The sequence below is a fragment of the Galeopterus variegatus genome, unplaced genomic scaffold (assembly GCF_000696425.1).
Source record: "Galeopterus variegatus unplaced genomic scaffold, G_variegatus-3.0.2 Scaffold774, whole genome shotgun sequence".
Taxonomy (NCBI): domain Eukaryota; kingdom Metazoa; phylum Chordata; class Mammalia; order Dermoptera; family Cynocephalidae; genus Galeopterus; species Galeopterus variegatus.
Window position 1 is genome coordinate 172,241 of NW_007726885.1, and position 17,191 is coordinate 189,431.

The 17,191-nt window shown below is 53.8% G+C and overlaps 2 protein-coding genes across 4 annotated transcripts in view; one reads left to right on the forward strand and one right to left on the reverse strand.

The window, feature by feature from the left end:
• The window catches only part of ADCY4 (adenylate cyclase 4), a 15,949-nt gene extending 231 nt beyond the window's left edge, over positions 1 to 15,718 (forward strand). The window contains exons 2-25 of one of the 3 annotated variants that reach the window (XM_008572301.1): positions 1,295 to 1,504; positions 1,560 to 1,763; positions 2,383 to 2,532; positions 2,949 to 3,097; positions 3,176 to 3,287; positions 4,009 to 4,136; positions 4,284 to 4,442; positions 4,694 to 4,826; positions 5,032 to 5,202; positions 7,585 to 7,628; positions 7,764 to 7,850; positions 8,044 to 8,113; positions 8,477 to 8,574; positions 9,373 to 9,457; positions 9,568 to 9,705; positions 10,312 to 10,422; positions 10,677 to 10,861; positions 11,056 to 11,140; positions 11,521 to 11,679; positions 13,780 to 13,926; positions 14,238 to 14,574; positions 14,898 to 15,022; positions 15,107 to 15,434; positions 15,598 to 15,718. In XM_008572301.1, the coding sequence (XP_008570523.1) occupies positions 1,295 to 1,504; positions 1,560 to 1,763; positions 2,383 to 2,532; positions 2,949 to 3,097; positions 3,176 to 3,287; positions 4,009 to 4,136; positions 4,284 to 4,442; positions 4,694 to 4,826; positions 5,032 to 5,202; positions 7,585 to 7,628; positions 7,764 to 7,850; positions 8,044 to 8,113; positions 8,477 to 8,574; positions 9,373 to 9,457; positions 9,568 to 9,705; positions 10,312 to 10,422; positions 10,677 to 10,861; positions 11,056 to 11,140; positions 11,521 to 11,679; positions 13,780 to 13,926; positions 14,238 to 14,574; positions 14,898 to 15,022; positions 15,107 to 15,259 (3,240 nt within the window). In that variant the 3' untranslated portion in view covers positions 15,260 to 15,434; positions 15,598 to 15,718. Of the gene's footprint in view, positions 1 to 1,294; positions 1,505 to 1,559; positions 1,764 to 2,262; positions 2,533 to 2,948; positions 3,098 to 3,175; positions 3,288 to 4,008; positions 4,137 to 4,283; positions 4,443 to 4,693; positions 4,827 to 5,031; positions 5,203 to 7,584; positions 7,629 to 7,763; positions 7,851 to 8,043; positions 8,114 to 8,476; positions 8,575 to 9,372; positions 9,458 to 9,567; positions 9,706 to 10,311; positions 10,423 to 10,676; positions 10,862 to 11,055; positions 11,141 to 11,520; positions 11,680 to 13,779; positions 13,927 to 14,237; positions 14,575 to 14,897; positions 15,023 to 15,106; positions 15,435 to 15,597 lie in introns of those variants that run through there. The other 2 variants (XM_008572300.1, XM_008572302.1) reach the window with 2 other exon arrangements.
• Positions 15,719 to 17,072: 1,354 nt separating this feature from the next.
• LTB4R (leukotriene B4 receptor) overlaps positions 17,073 to 17,191 on the reverse strand; it is a 2,560-nt gene continuing 2,441 nt past the window's right edge. Inside the window, exon 3 of the mRNA XM_008572360.1 lies at positions 17,073 to 17,076. Within this exon, the coding sequence (XP_008570582.1) occupies positions 17,073 to 17,076 (4 nt within the window). The remainder of the gene's footprint in view (positions 17,077 to 17,191) is intronic.

A 17,191-nucleotide genomic window follows, 5' to 3' on the forward strand; every position in this document is an offset into this window, starting at 1 on the left:
TGGCCGTACAGCAGGGGCCTCCTCTACGGCCACGTCGCTGCTGCAGGGTCGCGGCGGGAGGGTCAACAGCCTAGGGGACATTTTTGAGGTTGGGATTTGTGGGTCTTCTTTTCAATGTTTTTTTCTGAGAGCCAAGAAAGAAACGTTGACCCTTGCTAAGAACTGTAGTGACCCTGGGCAAGTCACTCCACCCTTCTGGGCCATGGTCTCTGTGTCTGCACAGGGAAGTAGCTGAGTCCTGGATGCTTCTAATTTCTCTCCCAGTCCTTGACAGACTTTATGAGCTTCTGTGGTCTTCGGATTCCAGAACGAATCCAACACCAGATTTTCCAATTTTCCAGAGGGGAAATTCTACTCAGACCCCGGGGGAATTCATTTCCTGGTTTTCTCTCCCTCTTAAGGGATGTGGGGCAGTTGTACCCACAAACTCCCAGAAGTCACCCTTCATTCTACTCTCATTTAGCACTAAAATAAATCATTTCCACTTTCTGTTTTGAGAGGAAGAGGGTCTTCAATTTCATTTCTGGAAATAGCCTGCTCCAGGTTTTCTTTTCACTCCTTAGAGGCAAGGTGGGAAAATCACTGGGCGCGGCCAGTCCTTGTTGGTCCACCCCGAAGTCCGGGAAGAGGTGGGGACAAAGGGCGGGGACAGTGATGGAACTTCCATGCCGGGAGCTGAGACAGGTGGCGAGGTCACAGCCTAGACGGCAAGGGAGGTGCTGGGCGCGGCGAGTCCCGGGCGCCCCCTGCTGCCCGAGCGCTGCTTCGCGCCATCCCCGAAGCTTCGAGCTGCGGGCCCCTGGGGCGGGGAATCGAGCAATTGGCCAGATTTGGAGAAATTCATTCCTAACTGCTTTCTTGTGAGCTAGGATCCTTCATTGCTTCGGGACCCCAGGTGGGTGCCATGATTCCGTTTGACAGATAAGAAAACTGAGGCTCAGAAAGGTCATGGATTCACAAATAGCAAATATAGGTTGGAGCCAGGTTTTCTGGGTAGATGTCCCAGGCTCAGCAGCCACCCGCAGCAGGCAAGTGAAATATTTGGTTGGACTATACGAGATTGTGGACTCTAGATTAAAACAGTAGGATACTGGCAATTTCATATGGCTCCACCAAATGTGAATGGCAAACCAGCCGAGGTGCCCAGCCTCCTTTTCGTACTTGGGTTTGAAACCCCTCAGAACTGGCCTGGGGAGCTGCCCGTTCTTCCTCTATCTAGTTCGTTCCTCCTGGCCTAGGGCGAGCTCCCCAAACGCCCCATCACAATCTCGCCTCGCACACCCCTTCCCCGAAGGAGCTGGCCTCAGACGCGAGCTTCCTGACCACTGTGCTGTGCGCGCTGGGCGGCTTCTCTCTGCTGCTGGGCCTGGCTTCCCGCGAGCAGCGACTGCAGCGCTGGACGCGTCCCTTGTCTGGCCTTGTGTGGGCCGCACTGCTCGCCCTAGGCCACGGCTTCCTGTTCACCGCGGGCGTGGTGAGCGCCTGGGACCAGGTGAGAGGGGCGGCAGGAGAGGAGGGGAGGGAACGCCGCGGCCTCAAACCCGCACCCACGTCTTGAGAAGCGCAGCGTAGGTCTTAAGCTTCCCGCGCCTCGCCCGCAGGTGTCCTTTTTCCTCTTCGTCATCTTCACGGTATATGCCATGCTGCCCTTGGGCATGCGGGACGCCGCTATCGCGGGGCTCGCCTCGTCGCTCTCGCACCTGCTGGTCCTCGGTCTGTACCTGGGGCCACAGCCGTATTCACGGCCCGCGCTGCTGCCGCAGGTGAGCACACAAGCAGCACAGGCTGCGCCCAGGGCCGACTCTGCCGCGCTCTGCGAGGTTCCTTTGGGCGTTTGCAGATCTGGGACTCCAAGGCAGAGCGCGGGGCTGGGCCAGGACACAAACACAGCTAGACCCCGACCGTGCCCTTCTGAACCCGATGCGCCAGAGCAGCGCGGTGCCTGCTGATACCAGAAGAGGGCTCTGGGCCCACAGGGAAGGGAGTCGTGGTTCGCCCGGGGGTTAGGGAGGTGGCGACAGATGTGGATGATGGAACCTTCACAGAGAATGTAAAATCAGAACTTGAGTAGTTTGTGCGATGGGCGTGGTGTCGGGTGTCGGGATGGTGGGGTGGTGTTCCAGGCAGAGGAAACGTACACGCAAAGGTTTCTACACCTGAGACTATGGTGACGCAGCAGCTATAGTCGAGAAGCGAGCGTGGGGGAGGGGAAACGCCCCTATGGATCCCACAGTGTGGCACCACTTGTCCCGCAATACGTAGGTCCCTAACTGTAGAGCCCGATCCTCCCCAGCCCATCTTCCAGACCATTTCTAGCTATGTACATAGCCGCCTCCAGCCCCACCCGGTCCGGCGCCCTCTGAGACCGGCCCTGACCCACAGCTGGCAGCAAACGCGGTGGTGTTCCTGTGCGGGAACGTGGCTGGAGCGTACCACAAGGCGCTGATGGAGCGCGCGCTGCGCGCCACGTTCCGAGAGGCGCTCAGCTCCCTGCACTCGCGCCGGCGGCTGGACACAGAGAAGAAGCACCAGGTGAGCCGGCCCTAGCAGGCAAGAAGCGGCGGGACTAGTGCTCCGACGGAGAAGATGTTTAGATTATGTCACCGGGCTCCTTCACAAGCTGAGTGGCTTTGGGCAAGTTCCTCTCTTGCATACACCTCGGAAGACTGTTGCTAGGCTCAAACAAATCGAAGCTTATGAAAGCACCTTAAAACATTATGGTATTAAGTGAAGAACTCTAATGCAGGCGTCAGTGCTGGCAGCTCAGTCCCTAAAGGTGATCAGAACAGGACGAGGTGCTGGAGCCCTGCTATATAAGTGGCTGGGGGACCTGGGTAGTATGCCGGAGAGCACCTGCTGGGGGTGGGGCAGTGCCTAGGTGGTTTGGGGGACTGGGACTCCTGGCTTTAGGGTGCCGGAGGGCTGGTGCTCATAGTGACCTTCTCTAGGAACACCTTCTCCTGTCCATCCTTCCTGCCTACCTGGCCCAAGAGATGAAGGCAGAGATCATGGCACGGCTGCAGGCTGGACAGGGGTCACGGCCGGAGAGCACCAACAACTTCCACAGCCTCTATGTCAAGAGGCACGAGGGAGTCAGGTATGAGGAAAGATGGCTGGAGAGGAGGGGCCCGTGGCCTCAGTCCCTAGCCCCACCGACACAGTCTGCTCTGCACAGCGTGCTGTATGCTGACATCGTGGGCTTCACACGGCTGGCCAGCGAGTGCTCCCCTAAGGAGCTGGTGCTCATGCTCAACGAGCTTTTTGGCAAGTTCGACCAGATTGCCAAGGTCAGAGGGGGCTTCCCTTCCCACCCAGGGACCCTGAAACATCCCATCCTGGGGAGCCCCTTCCATGGGAAACTCCAACCTTATAAGATCCCAATCCTACTTCATAGCCCATGTGAGCTCCCAGATGCTCCAATGGAAGTAGAAAACCTCTCAAACATTCCCCGTCACAAAGCTGCTCACCATACATCTCTAACCTGGAGAGACCTCTCATCATTATAAATATCCCAACTGCAATGCCTCCAAATATGCTTAGAGCCCCAACATGTGTCTCTGGACACTACAACCAAATCCAGAAAGATTTTCGGATGCTCTGACCTTGGGAAGCCCTTCCAAGGGAAAATTCTGCCCTGTGCAACCTCAGCCCAGCCACCTGCTCTGACCCCAGGGATGCCCCCAAGTAACAAGTTCTTAGGTCCTCCCCACAACCCCTCAATCCTGAGGCTACTTTCATATGCCCAAATTTAGGTACACCCTACACATGCCAAAACTGGGGAAAGCCACAAACATCCCAGCCTTGGGAAACCCTTCTGAGAAAGAGATCTGCATGGGAGACCTCAGTCATCCCCATATCAATTTAAGGGAATATTTAGATCTGACCTAGACACTCCCAACCTCAGAAGTTCTTCATGAATAGCACACTTGCTCCCCACTTTTCCCAACTCCCCCCTACCCCTCTGGCTTCTAACCAGGTTCCTCTACACACACCCCCACACACTCCCAGGAGCATGAATGCATGCGGATCAAGATCCTGGGGGACTGTTACTACTGTGTCTCTGGACTGCCACTCTCACTGCCAGACCACGCCATCAACTGTGTGCGCATGGGGCTGGACATGTGTCGGGCCATCAGGTCAGCTCAGGTGGGCGGGCAGGAGGAATACAGAAGGATAGATGTGGGAGGGGGCAGGCAGAGTGGTGGAAGTCCCACTTGAGAGAAGAAGTGTGGCATGGGTAGGACTGAAAGCAGGACTCAAACTGTCTCGTACACTCTGCTCAGGAAACTGCGGGCAGCCACTGGCGTGGATATCAACATGCGTGTGGGTGTGCACTCGGGCAATGTGCTTTGCGGAGTCATCGGGCTGCAAAAGTGGCAGTACGATGTCTGGTCCCATGATGTCACACTGGCCAACCACATGGAGGCGGGCGGTGTACCAGGGTGAGCCCTGGGGCCCCAGGCAGTACAGCAGAAGGCCAACCAGGCTTCTCCACATACTGCCACCCTTTTTATAGTTCCTTAAGATGAGCACAATCCCATGTGAGGCTCAGGGAGATTCTGGGATGCAGGGAGGGGAGCTGGGAGGCACCTCTTGTAACCCAGGGTCTTTCTCTAAGTCAGACCTCCATGAATTATCTTTGAAAGATATTTGCAGGCCCTCCCTGCTGACTCCCACTGCTCCCTCTTTCCAGACGAGTGCATATCACAGGGGCTACCTTGGACCTGCTGGCAGGGGCTTATGCTGTGGAGGATGCACCCATGGAACACCGGGACCCATACCTTCGGGAGCTAGGGGAGCCCACCTACCTGGTCATCGATCCCCGGGTAAAAGCCCAGCCTAGATGGACACCATGTGCTGGCCCACCAAACCACCCCACAGCCAACAGATCTAATCTCTTCTCCTATGCAGAGATTGAGTTACTGGGTCTGGGGCGTCAGGGGGGACAGGGGAGGATGTGCAAGCCTCTAAAGGGTGGGGGGGAATGGAGAAGCATCTGTGATCTTTACTCTCGGCCCTCACATGTCCCAGGCCGAAGAGGATGAGAAGGGCACTGCAGGAGGGTTGCTGTCCTCTCTTGAGGGCCCCAAGATGCGTCCGTCACTGCTGATGACCCGCTACCTGGAGTCCTGGGGTGCAGCCAAGCCTTTTGCCCACTTGAGCCACGTGGACAGCCCTGTGTCCACCTCCACCCCTCTCCCGGTATGTGCACCTTCCTTGTGGGCCCTAGCACTTAGGTAAACACACCCCCATTGTCCTTAGGACCCACTCTCAGACTCCCCTGCCCCCATTGCCAGTGAGTCACTGGATGATTTGTGACATCCCAAGGTCCTGAACTGTGTGGTCACCCCAGTCACTGGTTCAGGCCCTTCCTTGCCCTTCCTTTCAGAGAAGGAGCAAAGATCACTGCCCTCCAAGCTTATCTTAAAGAAGATGCAAGGTCCCCATAGACACCATGTCCATTGCTCCCCTACCTCCGCTCATGTATTAGTCTGTTTTCTGCTGCTTATAATGGAATACCTGAAACTGAGTAATTTATAAACAAATGAAATTTATTTCTTACAGTTTTGGAGGCTGGGAAGTTCACAGTCCAGGGGGCACATCTAGTGAGGGCCTAGTTCTGGGCGGGGACTCTCTACAGGGTCCCATGGTATCACATGGCGAGAACGGCAAGACCGAGGGCTAACCTTCTCACTTCTTCTCCTTATAAAGCCGTCAGATCTACGCCCATGGCCGCCATGAAACCATCAACCCATTACTCCATGAATGGATCAATACATTCACAAGGGCACAATCCTTGAGATCCAATCACCTCTTAAAGGCCCCACCTTCCACCACCATATTGGGGGTTAAATTCCAACATGAACTTGGGAGAAACATTCAAAGCACAGCAATTCAGGGGAGCCCCTTCCCCTGGCACCACAAAGGCATAGACCCCACTTCCTCCTGACTCTGATTCCAGTGCTGCACACCCATCCCACCAGGAAATTCTCTGTTTAACTGAATTCCTGCAACTGCACACCCTCTTCTTCAATCCCCTGACATTGGGGAGTGAGGGGAGGGGGGAAACTGGCAGCAGTGCCTTAGGGGACCACTTAACTCCAAGCCTCAACATGGGGTAAGGGAGAGGTCAGAAGGATTAAGCTCGCAGGAGGGAGAGGAAGGAAGAGTCCAAGGCCCGGCTGACTGCTGCAGGATGAGGCCTCCAGGGTGGGGGTAAAGTAGTATGTGGGGTTTGCTATAAACCCAGGGATGGTGAGATGACCTTGGGAGCAATTCCCATGGTAGAAATGCCTGCCAGAGCCCATGTTAGACCTCCTGCTACTCTCCACTGGTGTGCAGGCTGGGAAGCCTCAGGGTGGAGAAGCAGGAACCCCCTGTTCAAGGGTCTGGAGACCTTGCATCTTCTCTGAGGTGAGCCTGAGGCAGGACCTCACTAGCCCAGAAATTCACTTTTTGGTCCCTGAAATCCCAGGGGCTCAGTCAAATGTTAGAAGTCCTGAGAACCCCCATCCACTTACTCATAAGCAGTGTGCAACTTCGGAGTGGTGGAGCAGTGTTTGCACTGCGTACCTTCATCCTTTTCTTCCATGTTTTATGACCACCTGCTCTGTGGCAGGCACTAGGCTTGTTTTTGAGAAGATAGAAATGAACAAGATGTGTTCCCTGCCTTCAGATGACTTACAAGCATTGGGGGGAGGGGCAGGGAAGTAGTTTGAAAAAAGGTAGACCCAGGTGTAGATGCATAGATGGGCACGTACTTAGAACACACCATTCTCTCTCAATATCTCCCTCTCCCTCTCCCTCACCTTTTTCCATTCATCAGGTTTTTGTTTGGGGGGTGATGTGACCCTGTGATGTTGCTTCCTTCACATGAGCCAAGGGGAACAGGGAGGAATGGTCACCATACTACCTGTCCTGGACAGAGGCCGCAGAACCCTGCTCTCTCTCTCTGCAGTTACTTATTTGCCTGCTCATTTTCATATCTCTGCATACACGGTGCATTCCTTTTGGTGAAGAAGAGAATGATTGTCAACAGATTTTTTTCCCTTTCTCGTCCCTTTTCTTCTCCATTCTTTGTTATCTGCCCCCATCACCTCTCAGCTCAGCCTGGCTGACTGCACAGAAGGTGAGAGGAGTCAGAATGTTCTGTACTGTCACTTCAATTTAAACCAACAAGAATTTTTTTGGCATCCAAGGTTGTTGGGAAAGTCCTTGCCTTTCGAATTTGGGCAGTCTTTAGGGAAAGTGACATAGAATAAACAGCCACTCAGGCCTATAGAAGACAAAGTGTTGCCCAGTAAGTGATAGAAACCATGAGGAAATAAAGGGTTTAAAGACCCTGGCTCTAAAGAGTCAGGAGGAACCTTTAAGGAGGAAGTGGGGTTTAAACCTCCCCTTCAAGAGCAGGTGGGATTTGGTGGAGAGAGTGAGAGAGAAGTCATCAGAGGCAGGGGAAAGAGCCAGGTCAAGGTCAAGGTCAAGGATGCATGTAGAGCGTGCAATGCAGTTCATGGTCTGCCTCACTGCGGGGGCAACACTCATCATCTTTCCCCCACCGCCCCCAATGTGTTCTCCCCACAGGAGAAGGCCATGGCTTCCTTCAGCCCCCAGTGGAGCCTGGACCGGTGAGGAGGCCTGAGCATCTTGCACAGTGGGGCTGTCTGTGTGACCAGCCTCCATCCTCCCTGAGGGGCTGCTCCTGCTTTGCCCAGATGCTTTTGAGGGTCTCTGTGGTGACAGGCTTGGCTCTCACTGTGCAGGAGCCGTACCCCCAGGGGACTAGATGATGAGCTGGACACTGGGGATGCCAAGTTCTTCCAGGTCATTGAGCAGCTCAACTCTCAGAAGTACGGACAACAAAGAGGGCTGGGAGGGTTGGTAGCCCTGAAGTCATGTGGTGGAAGAAGGAAGGTGCTCCCCTGAGGGTCTGGAGGGAGAGAGGGGCTTCCCTGGGGGGAAGACTCGCCTTATCACCCCTCCTGCCGTCTCCCTGCCCTGCCCATTTCTCTCCTATGCTTACTACGCCCAACCTCCCACCAGACAGTGGAGGCAGTCAAAGGACTTCAACCCACTGACACTGTACTTCAGACAGAAGGACTTGGAAAAAGAGGTGGGTGGAGGGTATCAAAGGATTTCCCAGCTTTAGTTCCTTGGCTGTGTGTGTGTGTGTGTGTGTGTGTGTGTGTGTGTGTGTGTGTGTGTCTGGCCCTGTGTCTCCACCTTATCTCCCCAGGTCTGCTCAGCTTGTGATCTGGGGGTGAGGGGCTTGTGCCTTTCTCCAAAAGGAAAGTCACCCTGTCGATTGAGTTACCTGGTGGTGGTGGGAGGAAGGAGGGTAGCTCCTTGGAGAACTGGCTGGGGCTACATGGAACTGAACTAGAGGGTGAGGTGGTGAGGCTGAGGAACCCATCCTTTGCCTGGGATTGATACCTTCAAGGTACACTATCTCTACCCCTGACCCCCTACCTTCCAGTATCGACTCTCTGCACTACCTGCCTTCAAATACTATACAGCTTGCACCTTCCTGGTTTTTCTTTCCAACTTCATCATCCAGATGCTGGTGACAAACAGGTGAGAGAGCCCCAGGAAAGGGAGGCCCTGACTCTCATATACTGATCCCCTTGCCCTTCATGATCCTTGACCCACATTTTGTTCCATTAACCCTTTCCCTAGCTTCAGACACTTACCCACACAGGAAACACGTGTGCTGGGAAACCAGTGATAATCACAGTGCTCATCTTGATATCATACATCCTGTGGACATAACCCCACCATTTTCACATGCCTGTGTCTTTTGGCTCTAACAACATCCTCATGAAGGTTTTGTTCCCATTGAGAAGCCCAAATCTCATAGCAAGTGAGTGAGCTTAGAAAGTAGGTCCTCAGGGCCAGCCAGTTAGCTCAGTTGGTTAGAGTGTGGTGCTGATAACACTAGGGTCCAGGGTTCGATCCCTGTACCAGCCAGCCACCAAAAAATAAAAGAAAGAAGGTAGGTCTTCATTCCTAGTCCACTGATAGGAGGCATAAGGATCTGTTCAGAACTCAGCCAGGTTAAATAGCTTTGGCCTAAAGGCCCAGAGATTGGTCTGATGTAACCTTAGCCCTTCTTGCGAGCCCTCTGCCCACTTCCAATATTGTCCCTACCTTATTGGTTGCTGTTCCACCCCAACACTGCCCTCAACCCTTCAGCTTTCCCAAATCATCAGAACACAATGTCTTTTGTCAGCCTGGATGCCATCAGCATTTCAGCCAATCTGGATTCCCCAGGACCTCCCCCACCCCCATCTCCATACCAGATCACGCAGCATGCTCACAGCACACAAGGAGCCTATTCTGGCACTTCGAGGCCTTCCTCTTGTCTTCTTTTAGGCCCCCAGCTCTGGCCATCACCTACAGCATCACCTTCCTCCTCTTCCTCCTTCTCCTCTTTGTCTGCTTCTCAGAGCACCTGACGGTAAGGAGGGCTGGAGGGTGGAAGGCGTGAGCTGAAGCCCCGGCCATGAACTGTCCTGAAGAAGGTGCCCAGCCCGTGTGACTAAGTCATGGCCCACGCTCCCTCCACAGAGGTGTGTCCTGAAAGGCCCCAAGTTGCTGCACTGGCTGCCTGCTCTGTCTGGCCTGGTGGCCACACGACCCGGACTGCGAGTAGCCCTGAGCACCACCACCATCCTCCTCGTCTTTGCCATGGCCGTTACCAGCCTGGTGAGGGCAGAGGAGCCCCTGTCCCTCCCCATCAAAGCATGCCGGACCTGCCAGGGACTGAAAGTGGACCCCTGGATTTGGGAGAGCAGCAGGACTAAGGCCAGGGGATGCTGGAAATGTACAAGTATAAAGAAAATAATTATAGTCAGCCATAGTCTACCATCTGGGCATAATCATTGTTAATAACACTTTGGTGAATATCCTTCCTATCTTTTTTCTATGCAGGCAGATATTTATTACTTAGCTCATTTGGCTGATTTTTCAGAACTTAGAATCATTCCAAGAGTTCTATCCCAGGAAAGCACCTAGGAATCGTTCCTCAGCCAAGTTACAGAAAAGGAAGCTAAGGCCCAGAGAGGAGAAGTGGCTGGCAAGAGTTCATAGGGTGCACCCGTGGCAGACTAGTACTCACGGCACCCCTCCCACAATCTCTCCCCCCAGCGAGGACCCTAGTGCTCAGTATCCCTCACCAGCCAGAAATAGCAGAATCTGCCTCTTTGGAAGAGTCTGGCCCTGACTCATCCCCGAGTCAGCCAAAACCCAGCACCAGCCACCCTTGTGTCCAAAGAGCTGCCTGCCTCCCTCAGCTTCTCATCTCCTCGGCAGTTCTTCTTTCCAGCATCATCGGACTGCCCTTTCCAGGCTCCCAATGTATCCTCCATGGCTTTCAACCTCTCCTGGGAGCTCCCTGGATCCCTGCCTCTCATCAGTGTCCCAGTGAGTGTTCCTGCACAGTCCTTCGCCTCCAGACCTTTCCTTGGCACCCCGCTCCCACCTCCTTAGTTGAAGAACCCTCCATCCTGTGGATTGGAACAGACATAGTACACCCAGTGTGTGTTTGTGTACATGACACCCCCTGTCTCCTAGATAGGACCTGGGCCCTGGGAGGGACAGGAGAGGGACCGTGGGGTGTTCTCCCACCCCTGCCTGTGGAACATGCCCACTCCTGACCACCTTGCCTGGCCCTGCAGTACTCCATGCACTGCTGTGTGCTGGGCTCCCTCTCCTGCTCCCTCTTTCTGCACATGAGCTTCGAATTGAAACTGCTGCTGCTCCTGCTGTGGCTGGCGGCCTCCTGCTCCCTCTTCCTGCACTCCCACGCCTGGCTGTCCGACTGCCTCATCGCCCACCTCTATCTGGGCACCTTGGACTCCAGGTGTGTACAGCCGCTGGCAGAGGGCCCAAGCCCTCCTGGACAGGGCTGAGGTGGGACACAGCAGAGCTGTCCTCACCTCACTGACCTGAACCACTCACGGGGCAAAGACTGAGGGCTACGTGGGCACTGGGGTCAGAGAGGAGGCCATCAGGAAGGGGCAGAGCAAGGGCAACCCTGATCCATGGTCTCCACAGGCCAGGAGTGCTGAAGGAGCCCAAACTGATGGGAGCTGTCTCCTGCTTCGTCTTCTTCTTCACGCTCCTTGTCCTGGCTCGGCAAGTAAGCCACCCAGCTCAGCCCTCCAGGGCCTCCTTACAAATGCTGAGGCTGGGGTCCCGTGTTTCTGACTTCTCTCTCATCTTCAGGGCTGGCCTTCCCTCCCTGATAGGGGTGCCCACAAGTTCTCCCCACCCTTCCTCCCTCCCACCCCCAATCTGGGACGGCCCATGCTTAAGAAGAAGTATGCTGCCAGTTCTGTACCCCCTAGTTTGAGTCTAGCTTCAAGGGTAGTCGCTCTCCAAGGATGGTTGCACCTTAAGCCTTATATCTAACTGGTGGGGAGTGGGGGTCAGGTATCATGGAGTGGGGGGATGAACACTCAGGAACTGGGGCTTCCCCTGCACTGTGTCTCCCCATGGCCCCCTGGTGACCATCCACAGAATGAGTATTACTGCCGCCTGGACTTCCTGTGGAAGAAGAAGCTGAGGAAAGAGCGAGAGGAGACAGAGACGATGGAGAACCTGACTCGGCTGCTCTTGGAGAACGTGCTCCCTGCGCATGTGGCCCCCCAGTTCATTGGCCAGAATCGGCGCAATGAGGTGACTCCGGACCCCTGACTCCTGAGCCCCAGATGCCTTAGGGTCTCATTGAAGATGAAAGTCTTGGCCTTGGCCTGTCCTCTCTGGACTCCCCTGCAGTGGGTCGATCAGTCACCCAAGCCCTCGTCCCTGTCAGGTGCCTCCGTTTTCACAAGGTCTCGGGCTGTCTTTGGTGAGCACAGAATCTCTGCATTTCAAATTCTTACTTGGAAGGAGTGTCTTCTCCAACCCACAGCCACTCCATACCTTTCAGAAGCTTAGTCAAGTGTTTTGGCCTTGGCCTGTCCTCTCTGGACTCCCCTGCAGTGGGTCGATCAGTCACCCAAGCCCTCATCCCTGTCAGGTGCCTCCGTTTTCACAAGGTCTCGGGCTGTCTTTGGTGAGCACAGAATCGCTGCATTTCAAATTCTTACTTGGAAGGAGTGTCTTCTCCAACCCACAGCCACTCCATACCTTTCAGAAGCTTAGTCAAATGTCGATGGGAGTTATCTGTGAAGGATACCAGGGGTCTTCAAAAAGTCCATGGAAGGATTCACACTATCTTTTTTTTTTCTTCCCTTTTTGTCTTTTTTACTGACCGGCAACGGGATCGCAACCCTCGGTGTTGCACCCGCACCGCGCTCAGCCAGTGAGCGGGAACCGGTCTCCACATGGGATCCGAACCCTCGGCGGGAGCGCCGCCACACTCCCAAGCGGCGCACTCTCCAGTGCGCCACCGGGCCAGCCCACACTATCTTTTAATTCCACTTTTTCATGAAATATTTTTTCATGAAGTACTCTCGTACAGTCCACCCATCTATCTGGACTTGTATTATCCAATGTAGTAGCCATTAGTCATATATGGCTATTTAAACTTAAATTTTTTTTTCTTTGACCGGTAAGGGGATCGCAACCCTTGGCTGGGTGTCGTCCACACCGCGCTCAGCCAGTGAGTGCACCGGCCATCCCTATAGAGGATCCGAACCCGCGGCTTCAACGCTAACAGCACCGCACTCACCTGAGTGAGCCATGGGGCCATCCCTAAAACTTAAATTTTAATTAATTAAAAAGTTCAGTTCCTCAGTTGCACTAGCCACATTTCAAGTGCTCAACAGCCGCATGTGGCTAGGGGCCACCCTATTGTACAGCACAGATAGAGAACATTTCCATCATCGCAGGAATTTCTGTTGGATGATGCTGCAGTAGATCCTCAGAAAACTAACAATAGTCAGACTATCAGAAAGTCACCCACATATTTGCACCCTCTTATTTGCACCCCTACCACCTGGCCATCTTTGCTATGGAAATGCTCTTGGCTTATACTGAGGGATGTTGGAAGATACAGCTCAGGGGCTTTTTCATAGACTTATGCCCCTGGACTGCTTTCTGCTCTCAAGATCAGGAGAAGTTCAACTCTCCTTGTTTCTTCTTTTTTAGATACAGGGAATCTTGTAACTGATGCTATTTCTCTCTTCACATTGGCTGCTAGAAGGCTCAGAACAGGAATCTAGGACTTACAAGGACTTTGTGGCACCCATTTTGTGAACCAACCTCAGATGTGATTCCGTCTTTATCGTCTGACCCTTATTTTCTCTTTGCCCCTATTTCCTATTGTTGCTTTATCTTATCTTCCATATTGTAGCTACCTTTGTAAGCTGACTTAACATCTTTTAGCAATAGATGGGATATAAAAATAATTCCCTTCGACATGATCCCAGTTCTAGGAGCAACTCCCTTCACATTGCGGTGAGGTGATCCTGACCCCAAACCTCTGTCTGTCCTGGAATCACAATGAGACCCAGCCTTTGACTCCTGAGTCACATCCCAGGGCTAACCTGGCCCCACTCCTCTCCCTCCTTCCTAATCCTTCTTAAACAGAAGGACTAGGAGTGTGGATACAGGGACGAGTGCCTTGGGCAGACCCAGAAAGGGGAAGAACCAGGACTGGCCGGTTGCTCAGTGGGTTAGAACATGGTGCTGGTAAAACCAAGGTCAGGGTTTCAGATCCCCATATGGCGCTAAAGCCACCAAAAACAAAACAAAACAAAACAAACCAGAAAGAAAGAAAAGAAAGGGGAAGAATGTGAGTACACCCCTCACCCCAGCCTCCTGCTCTCCCAGGACCTCTACCACCAGTCCTATGAGTGTGTTTGTGTCCTCTTCGCCTCAGTCCCAGACTTCAAGGAGTTTTACTCTGAATCTAACATCAACCACGAGGGGCTGGAGTGCCTGCGGCTGCTCAATGAAATAATTGCTGATTTTGATGAGGTGACAACTTCAAAGGTTCCCCAAACCCTATGTCCTCTATTCTAGAATTTCCCACCAGTCCCTCCCTCCACTCTGTTTTCCTGGCCATGAGGCCAATTCTCTCCTCTTCACCCAGCACTACTCCTCCTCTGATCCTACAGCCGTACCCCCTCCAGCCGGCAACGTTGCCCACTATCAACTCTCTCCTTCCCGCCACCATCCCCAACCATCGCACAGCCTTGCCCTTTAGCCTCCAAAGGCCTGGGGCTGGGCTTCTGGGAGAGGGGAGGGAGAGATCAAGAGACACTAGGGACACAGTCCTCTCTGTACAGCTGCTCTCCAAGCCCAAGTTCAGTGGGGTGGAGAAGATCAAAACCATCGGCAGCACCTACATGGCAGCCACAGGCTTAAATGCCACCTCTGGACAGGACGCACAACAGGTAGAGCAAACCCTCCTTACCTACAGACCTCCTCTGGGCTCTCATTGCTGGGCCCATAGTGGGACTCATTGCTGTGCCCTCATCGGCCCATCCTGGTGGCAGGCCCATTGCCAGGATGCTGAGAGAAGCTGCAGCCACCTTGGCACCATGGTGGAATTTGCAGTGGCCCTGGGGTCTAAGCTGGATGTCATCAACAAGCACTCATTCAACAACTTCCGCCTGCGTGTGGGTGAGGGTCCTCCCCTGCTGGGGCAGTCTGGTACCTGCTGACCATCCTACTCTCTTCCCACTCCAAGTCCTTTGTTAGCTGCTCTTTAGCTCATCTCTGGACCCCTCTGCAGACTCACTCCCTGGGATGGGACATGAAGCTGCTGGACCAGAAGCTATGAGGCTCACTCCCTCCCTTAAGTCACACTCCTCCAGCCCTGGAGATCCCTCTCTCTCTTCTAAGGACCCCCCTGGCCCTTCTCCCCAGTTCCTTGAGCTTTCTCTTCCCCCTCCCTCCTCAAAGTTTCCTCTGTCAGGGCCTCTCTTTACCACACCCCTTGTCAGGGTTGAACCACGGACCAGTAGTGGCTGGAGTGATTGGGGCCCAGAAGCCGCAATATGACATTTGGGGCAACACAGTGAATGTGGCCAGTCGCATGGAGAGTACAGGAGTCCTTGGCAAGATCCAAGTGAGGAGCCACATTGGAGGCATGGTGGGGAGGGGGATAAGGATAGAGCCACCCCCATACTCCTTCACCCCCCTCCAATTGTAGGTGACTGAGGAGACAGCCCGGGCCCTGCAGTCCCTGGGCTACACCTGCTACATCCGGGGTGTTATCAAGGTCAAAGGCAAAGGGCAGCTCTGCACCTACTTCCTGAACACAGACTTGATACGAACTGGACCTCCCTCTGCCACCCTAGGCTGAGACCCCCAACCTCCTCTAAGATCCTCAATAAAGAGACCCTGGGATGTCTGGAGCCAGTTGATGTCAGAAGCTGCTGATGTAGCTGGGGATCACCTTCTCTTTTCCCTCAGCGGGATGGCTTCTTCCCAGACCAAACTGAGTGTGTATGAAACAGTGAGCCTGAGTGTGTTGTAAGGGCATGATTCTTTTCTTTTTTTTTGAGGCCGGCCACACCACGCTCAGCCAGTGAGCGCTGTGAGCGCACCGGTCATCCCTATATAGGATCCGAACCCGCGGCGGGAGCACTGCTGCGCTCCCAGCCCCGCACTCTCCCGAGTGCGCCACGGGCTCGGCCCAAGGACGTGATTCTTTTCACAAGCTCAGGAAGAGGACTGCCTCGGCCTCTCTGTCTGGCAGCCAAACTGATTCCAGTATTTTGTACACCTTGGAAGCATAAAGAATTTTAGCCATGACTCAAAACAGGATTTGTTCTTTTCTGCCCCAACCCACAAATATTTGAAGGAATCTCCAGGGAAATGTCATTTGATCTTTATTCATTCAACATAGTATGTGCATACTATGTAACATGGGCGAGAGCCCTGGGAAATAATCTAGTAGGTCCCTCCCAGTTTCAGCTGCTGTTCTCAAATCAGCCCACCATGCTTTCCAGTAAGGACCTGAAGACGATTTGGGGGTTCTCCAGTTCCCAGGTCCACCAGATGCCCCCTCGCTTCCTTCTGCACCCTTCTGCACAGATGCTGATACACGAAATGGGTCTTGAAGTATCGATAGTTCATTCCCATCTGCTCATATTTTGGGGACCACAGGAGAATCTTGACACCCTACATTTGTTGCAGATGTTGCACATGGAATTTTGGTTTTGTTCTCCTAGTTGCTCTTTCCTATTTTTATGGGAAAGATCCCAAAAGTACACTGCTGCCACTACTGCTGCCACTACAGCTGCCATCTCCCTAAAATGTCAGAACAAGTCTGGGCCAAGATTCTCTAAGACGGCACTTACACACCCAGGAAATAATGACTCATTCCTCTCACTTTGGGGAATCTTTGTTTTGTAGGGGTGACCATGGCCACAGAAGGCCCTCAGCTCACTCTGTGCCAGGTTGTGTGTTGGGGCAGGGGGAGGGGGAGGCAGGGAGGGGCTGGCAGAAGCTGATGTGCAGATTCCAGGGGATAAGGTCTGATGACCTGCTTCTCAGGTGAGGTCTCCTTAGAGATGGAGGGAAGGAAAGCAATCCCCTAGAACGTCTCCTGTGTCAAGGAGGAAGATTGTTGGCTGGAAGTTGGACTCATGCTAACAAGGATACTTATCACAGGCTTCAGGGAAGACACACAGCAGAGCTGTTTTCTCAGAAGTTTCCTTGAGTCACGGAGTCAGGCTGCTAAAGCCCCGTGGGTGGTCTTCCTTGACAAGCTCTGTAGATCGCGTTTTTCTAAGTATGATCCACAGACGCCCAACTAACAAGCACCTGGGGGAGGGAGGATTTTTTGTTTTCTTTTTTCAAAAACGATGACCGGTAAGGCGATCTTAACCCTTGACTTGGTGTTGTCAGCACCACGCTCAGCCAGTGAGCAAACCGGCCATCCCTATATAGGGATCTGAACCCGTGGCCTTGGTGTTGTCAGCACCACACTCTCCCTAGTGAGCCACGGGCCGGCCCCAGGGGGAGGATTTCTATGTCTGTCTTTGTATCCCTTCCAGAAGTGTAAATCACGGGGAACTCAAGGATGTGACTCTCAGCTCCCGAGAGGGGCCCCGCCAGAGCACCCACGAGAATCCCAATCCCCCATAACACACAAGCCCCACTCACAGGCTTCACCTGATTTCAGACGGGTTTTAATGGTAAAGCCGCGGGAACCCGCTTGCTCACTGCGCCCTGGCTCACCCCACCCCCACCCCTCCTTCCGCTCCGCCCCCGCCCCCCCCCCCCCTCC